At 34.7% G+C, this 9,262-nt stretch overlaps 1 protein-coding gene across 1 annotated transcript in view; it reads left to right on the plus strand.

The window, feature by feature from the left end:
* The window catches only part of Chm (CHM Rab escort protein), a 170,023-nt gene that overhangs the window by 155,742 nt on the left and 5,019 nt on the right, over positions 1–9,262 (plus strand). Inside the window, exons 13-14 of the mRNA XM_050130219.1 lie at positions 1,580–1,678; positions 7,107–7,267. Coding sequence (XP_049986176.1) covers positions 1,580–1,678; positions 7,107–7,267 — 260 coding nt within the window. The remainder of the gene's footprint in view (positions 1–1,579; positions 1,679–7,106; positions 7,268–9,262) is intronic.

The following is a 9,262-nucleotide window of genomic DNA, read 5'->3' on the forward strand; positions in this document are numbered from 1 at the left end:
ATTTCTTTGAGATCATTCATACGGACATGCTCCCATGTATCTTCCTTAATGACCCTAGGGTTTCTGGAACCAATCACCTTCTCTGTTGTTATTACTGGAAAGGCAGGTAGAGCTGTAGGTAGAGCTTTGTGGAAATTGTCCCAGAGGGATTTACCCACAGATGTAGTTAAAATTTGCCTTTCTAACCTTTGCTCTTCATCAGAATTTAGAAATTCCTTAATCTTTTCAATTCTATTCACCATTGCCTTCTGCAATGTCTGTATCTCCTGTCCAGAATTATGTTCCAAAACCTTCATTGAGGATTCTAAAGTATGAAGTTTGTCCATTATTTGAAATATCTTTACAGAGTTGTTCAAAATTCTATTGTAAAACTCTTAGAAGAGAGATGTATATGCCTTCTTAGTGGTATATTTGGAAAAGAATTTCTTGGTACTTTCTCTTCTCTGTTATATTGTTTTTTGCTGATATTTTATCCCACTATACACACAGTCTATCTTTCAGTACATAAGACTTTCTCGTTGTGGAAAATTTGTTTAACTGTGCAAAGATGTGTTGCTGTTTTTTACCTGATTTGTAAAAGGCACCTTATTGTTCTAATAAAAGCTAAACAGCCAATAGTAAGGGAAGAGCTATAGGTGGAACTTCTAGGCAGGGAGAATAAGTAGGAGGAGGAATTTAGGATGAGGTGGTGTCAAGAGAGAAGAGAAAAGAAAAGGAGACAGTGGGTAGATTGGTCAGATAGACAAACATGGAAGATGCAGGAAAGTCAGACTTACAGATTAAAGAAAGGTAAAAAAGCCCTGAGACAAACCGTAGATGAACAAAAACAGCTTAACTTTAAAAAGCTAGTGGGGCAAAGCCTAAGCTAAGGCCAAGCATTCATAATTAATAATAAGTCCCCATGAGAAGCTGATTGGCAGCCCAAAGAACATGCCAACTACACTTTCTCTTTGGACATATACCTTAAGAAGTTCTATCAGTCCTTGCACATGATAGTATATTCTCAAACCTAAACACTATCCAGGTCTAGGTGGTGTGAGTAATTTAGAATTCCTCAAAATATTATATAGACTTTTGACTCCCATTTTATGGACTTTGAAGTATTTTATGATTCAAACTAAGTCAGCAGTGTTTCCTCAAAAAGGTTTTATGAAATCTCTGAAATGATAGATGATTTGTTGTTAACTTATCAACCAAATGTGAATAATGGATTCTTCTTTTTGCTAATAAATATACTTTGCTCGCTCTCACTACCCGTGTGTGTGTGTGTGTGTGTGAAAGAGAGAGAGAGAGAGAGAGATGTTCATGCATATACAAATGATTTCGTAAGCTTCACTACTTTATGTTTTGCAAAATTAACTTAGCTGTTACTTAACTTTGGGTGTTAGTGTGATTTTTTTTCTTTTAACTATCATTCATACACATTTAATTTTTTGTATGACATGATATATTGGTTTTACCTGTACCCTCATTATTAGATTGTAAATTCATTGAACAGAGGATCCCTGATTTGTTCAATCACTACTGCCCAGATAAGCAGATAGTCAAGATGGTTTTGTGTTTTTTTTTTTTTTTCCAGATTTGGTGCATTTGACTTGTGTGTCTTCTAAAACAGCAAGAGAAGATTTAGAACCAGTAGTACAGAAATTGTTTACTCCATATACAGAAATGGAAGCAGGTAAGAAAATAGGGCAGTTGTGGTGGAAAGTTAATGTAACATGATATTCCCCTTAGATATCTCAGGAACTGAACTGAGCCTGAATTAAAGTTCAGTATTTTAATTTTTTTATTCAGCAATTACTCCCACATATTTGCTAAGGATTTTGAACATAGTCATTGCACAAAGAAAAGATGTGCAGTCTTTATTGTTAAGGGAAAGTACTCACACGTATAGACAAAGACCCCATAATTATCAAATGCACATTTATATGCATACATACTCACATGCCTGAGAAAGGGCAAGTACTGTTGGGAAATTTATTAATTAATTTTGGTAGTATTACAGGCACTTTTTCATAGCTATATTTTTATAGGTCTTTTATGAAAAATATATAGTTCTTTATAAAATGTTTATTTAACTTTCAAAAGATTAAAATATTAATTGGCAAGTATATAAGTCCTGACTATAATTATCTTTAAAGTGCTATATGCCAAATACTTACAATTGTATCTGTTTCTGACTCATAGTTAAAGAATACATTTCCACTTTGAACTTTTAAAATCACCCCACCCATAGTACGCTATAGCTAGTAGCTCTGAGTGGAAAAAAATATTGCATATATAATATGTGAGTGATCAAAAATATAATCTGATAACTCTTCTTCATGTGTGTGAAGTAAAGGTCATTTTCATTAAAGCATTTTTGTGTTCTCTAGATCCCTTTCACTGTCTTCCCTTCTTACATTGCAGTTTTCTCTAAATGATACATTTATTCAGCCAGCCATTTGTTTTTATTCCTAGTGTTTATTTATTTTTGGTCTCCTGTGTGTTGACTACTTTCTTAATGCAGAGATGATACAGAGTGAGATATAAACATTTACATATAAGACACAGTGTTCTATTTATACCTGATAATGTCATTTCTTTTTGAAACCCCCAGTTGTATAACTTCTTTCAATCTCAAAAACTTCGTTTGAGTTTAAATTTAGTCTATTTATGTATATTTTTCATTTGAATGTATTGTATGAATGTGTGAGTTACTGTTAAAATTTTGATTTCTAACTTATAATATATACAACCATATCCCTTAACCTAATGTAGAGTCTTCAGGCTTTAATTGCATCTGTATCTTGCTCATAACCAAGATTATCATTTTCATAGTGTCTCCGTTATAATTGCAGTTTATCACTGTGCCACATAATACACTTAACATATCATTATTCCTCACTTTTTAACTGCATTTAATTTTCTGGTTTACAAAATCAAGCTGGTGGAAATTGCATGTTGGCTAACTAGCATCCACTAGCCATTTTAGATTTTTAAGATTAACCTTAATGGTTCAAGTGATCCCGGTTTGAAATGATGTATTGTTTGGAAACCGAGGGAAATTCTTTAGCAAGAACTATGCCAGAGGGGTCCTCAGGTGCACCGAGGCACTGCAGAGCTAGTTTGCACTGACACATAGGCCTTTTTATCATCGGGATGAGGTAGTGGTCATATTTTAATTAAAATGTCAGAACAAATACTGTTGGAGTTATTGAAAATGAATCACCAGATAAAGTGAGCACTGGGCCATGGCAGGTCAAAGAGGCAAAGTCACCTGCAGAAGAGAACTCAATTCATTTTCCTGCCTAAATGAGGGAGAAGCAACTTTGCGAGCAATATGAACTTTTCATACATTAAAACACATTCTTCTCTTGCAGAAGCTTGTATGTCTACAGGCTTTAGTTGTCTTTTGGTTATTTGGCAATCATCTGAAACTTTGTGGTTTAGAGCATTGTCAGTAGTTTTGCTGAAACATGTAGCATCAGAAGAATGCTGTGTGGCCTTGTTTGTTTCTCTATGGAGTTCAACATTCTCCATGGTGTTGTGCATTCTGAACCTTTATGAAAATTAGCCTTGTCACCTTACAGGCAAGTTCGTTTCCTACAAAGGATGGTGTTCTCTTTACCACTATAAGACTGATTGACAGTGTGTGTTTGGGGGTGGCGGGCGGATTCTGAAGACAGTACCTTATCTTTCTTACCTTTCAGGTTCATGGATAGCAGCCAGAAGTCTTCAGACTGTCCTCTCCAAAGAAATCATTGTACTCTTACCCACCCACCAGGCTCCTTTAAGCACATCAAATATCTCTAAATCTTTGTCTATGTTTTAGTCTAAAGAAATATCAGATGATTTATGCTTAATGAGCCTCATTCTATAGATTAAAAAATCAGGTCATTTCTTACAATTCATTTTCTTGTGTAGGGTCTAGGTTATCCTTGTAAACATTGAGAGGTGATAAACTGAGTGCTATGCGGGTCTCACTGACAGAACTGTACTGATTTCTTATTTTACCCAGAAATAGAAGATATTTCAATACAAGGTAAAGCCGGAATTTTGTTAGTACAGTATGTATAAATGTCTAGAATCTAGTATTATCATAGCATCATCTTCTTTTTAATTTTTTTGCTCCCCAATCTGCCTGGTTTGTCGAGTTGCCTCATTTATTGTAGTCATTTCTATCTCTAAGAGCAATGCTTCCTAAAAACAAATTCCCTTCACAGATGAGTGTGAATTTGGTGCCTTGTAAGGATATTAACTGTACCAGGAAAGCAAATGCCATATCTTAATTTCTGGTTTTTATTTCACTTTTATATTCCAGGGCTTATGCAGCTTAGCTAAATGATTTTACTTGTTCCCTGCCCATGGCATGTACCTAGAGACATATCTTGCTTTTATTTGGTTTGCCTTCACTGTATTTCTTTTCCCTCTTTATTCAGTACATACACTTGTTTAATTACCACAAAATCTTATTCTCTGTCACCTATTACCTCCTTAGTCTAGCATGTCATCTAACTTGAAACTAAATTGAAATGAACTATTATTTAGCAGCTTTAGTAGTTTTAACTATTATTTGCTTCAGAGTGCATATTGTTTTTCCAGCTCTCTCTCTCTCTCTCTACCTCTCTCTCTGTCTCTCTCTCTCTCTCTTTCTACCTCCAGCTGACCTCCAAGAAAGATGAAGCAATTACATGTCTCTTTGAAGGTTCTAAGGTCAAAGCTTGATGGCTCCCTTGTATCCAGACCATTGATCTTCAGACTATGTCAATTTTCACTTTCAACAGAGTTGCTTGTTAAAGCCTTAACCTTTGTGAAATCTCTTTCCTAAAATCTGTTGAACTATTCATTTCAGCTGTCTTGTATTGAATGAAAGCTGTCCTCAAAGGCGGAGAACACTCATGAACTACAAGATAGGCTCACCTAATATTTACCTAGATATGACCTGGGTCCTACTAAAGACCTTTCACACCTTAGCTCATTTTCCTGCTGTGGTGTTTGATGCCATTACACATAGATGGCATTTCCCTGCAGTATTTGATACATGATGCAGAGGTTGTGTTTTTAAATAAATTCTCACAGTTTAGTGAAGCTAAACTCACTAGTCAGTTTGATAAAAGTCACATGAAATTAACTATGAAATATTGTTTTTTTACAGCTTTTGTTACTAAGTAGTTTTTGCTGTGTAATGTGTCCCTGCATGAATTAGTGGTCCCTCAGACTCAGATCTTAGCATCAGTACAAGATTCATTTCCCTGGGGCTGGAGAGAAGAATCAGTGGTTAAGAATTTCTGCTCTTCCTAAGAACCTAGCTTCAATTTCTAGTACCCACATGGCAGCTCACAACTGTCTCCAGTTCCTGAGGGATTTTTATGCCCTATTCTAGCTTCTGCATGCAAGTGGTACACAGCCAAAATCCATTCAAAACACCTACCTACCCACATAAAATAGATAATTATGAAAAATTGAAGACCCCTTATAAGAGCACTTCTTTCATTCAGTTCCTTATCTTTTCACCCTAATAATTATGAATTATTCAGGGCAAATGAGAAAAAATGGCATATTTGCTCTTCCTACAGAAGACGTATTTAAAATTATATAAAATTTATTTATTCTGGGGCATAGGGCATTCTTATTAATTGAATGATATATTTAGCTAAAATTGTTCTACATTGTTTACTAATTCAATAAGAACAGTAATTGAATAATTACAACTTTAACATTTTCTTGATGATTCACACAGTGTCTCACAGAGTTTCACTACTGTCATAACATTCCTTATTACCATTATGCAGACTTTTGACTTTGGCAGAGTTGGGCTAGAGAAAACTATAATCGATACATGTAATAACAACAGTATTTTTTGTCTTCAACCAAAGAAATTTTAATTATAACATTTTAAAAGGAAAGAGGCAGAGGAATGATCATTCCTATAATAAGAAATGAGCTGTAGGAATTGAGATGAACAAGATTGAACCTTTCTATAAACACTTTATATTTTGATTATGGAGAATATTACCAAAATGCATTCATAAATTAGTGAATGTCTTTTGTGTGCCGGGCCCAATATTAGAAGAAAACGTTAAATACAGGGGAATCAGAACTGTCTACTCCATCTGTATGTCCCCAGATCTTATGTCATTGCCTAACATGTATAATGGATGCCTGCTGCTCAGAGAGAACTTGTACTCACAATGACATTTGACCTAGTGGCCTCATTTTTTTGCAAATTCCTTTTGTTGTTTGCCATTAATTTTGTGATCCAGTAACATAAAGCATTAGAGTGAGGGTTAGTATATATTATTTTAAATTCTGTATGTGTTATTTTAAGTAATATTTTTAAAGCTATTATTCATATGCCATAAAATTTTCACATTTCAGGTGAAGCTCCAAGTTTTAAAAGCTATAGTCATGGAATTGTCTAAACAGCTGTAGAAACAACTGTAAAACACTTCTGATTCTGCCCTCTGCCAAAAAATTTCCATATCCATAAATAGCCACCTGACCTTTGTCCCCAACCTCCCTCCCTGACCTCTTAAGTACCCATTAATTCCTATCTCTATTTGCTATGCTTTTGTTTATTCTGAATAATATCAGTTTATATGATTGTCATCTTATATGTATATACTATTAAGTTACTATATAGCATTAAGTTGTTTTTCTATCTGAAACATGATTTATGTTATGTTTTCACTTAGGGGAGATTAATTAAGGGTGGCTATGATTGTAAGAACTTTATTTTGTTGCATCCATTCATTCATTTTTGTGTGCATCTGTAGGCATTGGTCAGAGAACAATTCAGGAATTGTTTCTCTCCTTCCGTCATGTGAGTCCCACACATGATGGCACACCAGTCTTCAGGCATAGTAACCAGGGTCTTAACCTGCTGAGCCATCTTGTTAACCTTTGAGAATGATTTCTAAAATCTACCTTGTTCTGGACTGAAAAGCTTTCATTGTGTGAAATGCCATATTTCACCTTAGAGTTGGTGTTTTCACATTCAGTAATTGCTTATTTATAAAAATATCTTATTTACTATAAAGTCTAATCATGGCTTTGTTGGTATTTGGCCATATAGTATAATAAATTATGATTTTCAATTTGATAAAATTTATTTTTACTTCCAGAAAATGAACATAATGAAAAGCCAAGGATTCTATGGGCACTGTATTTCAATATGAGAGATTCATCAGATATCAGCAGAGATTGTTATAATGATTTACCATCCAATGTTTATGTGTGCTCTGGCCCAGACTGTAATCTAGGAAATGATAATGCAGTCAAACAGGTACGGCATGGCGTTTCTTACTTTTGTATTAAGAAATTGATATACTGGGATAAGTGAGTGGTTTTTATCCTCCTGGGTAGAGGGGAAAGAAAGTAGTAAAACATCTTTCTTTCTCATTTAATAATCATTGGCTTTTTGTCTGTGAACTACATTGCTACCTTAAATACTCTATCAACTGTTTTACCTCCTTAAATTGTATAAGGAATTATAAAGGCTTATTTATGAGAACTACATTGAGAATAAATAATGAAAAGTTTTGAAATATATATTACTAAAATGAATTTGAAATGCCAATATTCTTAAATATTGCTTCTAATAATCATTGGATTATTGGTGCATATTTTGAAAAAAAAATGTTGTTCTCCAGCAGCCTAAGCCATTTCCAGGAAGGTTAGAACAAGCAAAGTATGTAAGATTTTTTTTCCTTTTTCTTTTTTCTTTTTCTTTTTTATGACAGGGTTTCTCTATGTAGCTTTGCAACCTGTCCTGGAACTCACTCTGTAGAACAGGGTGGCCTCAAACTCACAGAAATCCACCTGCCTCTGCCTCCTGAGTTTTGGGATTAAAGGTGTGCGCCACTAACGCCCGACATATATAAGATAATTTTACAATGGTCTCATGCGTTTCTTAATCTTGGAGAGAATGAGTAATGTAATTTTACATAATGAACGTAACACCATTAATGTTTTGACTCAAGCCAGTGCCCCCAAAGCTGCTGTTATAGTTGCCAAAAAGTATGTTAAATCCGTGTGGACTATTCTAGGTAGAATGGTGAAGAAGGGCACACTTGTTTTAGATGCCAAAGGTACACTCTGATTCCAGTAAGCAGAAGATTCTTAGGACATATTTTAAAAACCCCTTTTTTACCTTGATAGGAAAAAAAGAAGAGAAGGCATGCTTTGAGGCAAATGTGGAAACTTTTGTCAGGTCCTTTTGGCATTCCATCTTTTAATCAACAAGTCAATAATTTAATGATTTTTATTAAATTTTGTTCTTCGCAATTCCATGTATGTACATTGTGTGTTCTAAATACTCATTTACCCATTCCTATTTCCTTGCCAACCATATCAGTAATCTCCCCCTACACATGCACACACACACACACAGAGAGAGAGAGAGAAAGAGAGAGAGAGAGAAACAGACAGACAGACTGACTGACAGACTGACAGACACCCTACAAATCTCTTTCCCTGTTTACCAGCTTTGGTTTTGCTTAATGCCTCCATACAGTTTAATTAAGGCCAAGTATGTAACCGTAATTTCAAAACTAACCTTGAGGACCTGAACTAATTAGTATGCAATGGGTTACTCTGCCTCCCCAGTCCTAGAATCTATTGGTTACCAAAATATATGCAGTAAGTGTAGATCACCTTCAGTCCCATCTCCTTCTGTACCTGGCAGTTATGAGTGTCCAGCTTCTGTGAACACAGCTGTTATGAATTCATGGTTGCCATGGCTATATCTTTCTTACTTAAAAGATGGTATTTCATGTCTTCTTTGCACCCCCTTGTCGGCAGTTTCCTGAGTTTTATGGAATGTGTGTATGTGGGTGGGGGTGACTATAAGACCACAGAAGACATGAATTCAATTATAGTCTTACCAGTAGCAGCGATCTTTTAGTACCAAGTAGTTTTATTGAATCCTTAAAATACCCTTTCGTCAAAGCAGTAATGCTATGAACAGTGATGCAGCCTTTTGCTATAATTTTATAATTCATCATTAGAGCCTAATATTGGTCTTTGAAAATTATGCTAGACCCTGAGCAATGTCACACAAACAGGGAATTACATCTCCTACCCATAGCTTAAGATTTGCATTTATGTCTTAAGCTAATAATGTTGTTTTTATTTAGTGACCCATTTTTCTTGAAAGAAGAAAATTTTCAAAAACCCTTTATCTAATTAACTTAGGTTAGGTTGGTATTTTTTCTGAGTAAACAAAACATTGTTTAAACCAAAATAGGAGAATTTTAAAGTAAAGATTTATAATACAAGT

This window comes from Alexandromys fortis, unplaced genomic scaffold (assembly GCF_014885135.2).
Source record: "Alexandromys fortis isolate MF-2015 unplaced genomic scaffold, M_Fortis_MF-2015_v1.1 scaffold_230, whole genome shotgun sequence".
In the NCBI taxonomy this organism is placed as follows: Eukaryota; Metazoa; Chordata; class Mammalia; order Rodentia; family Cricetidae; genus Alexandromys; species Alexandromys fortis.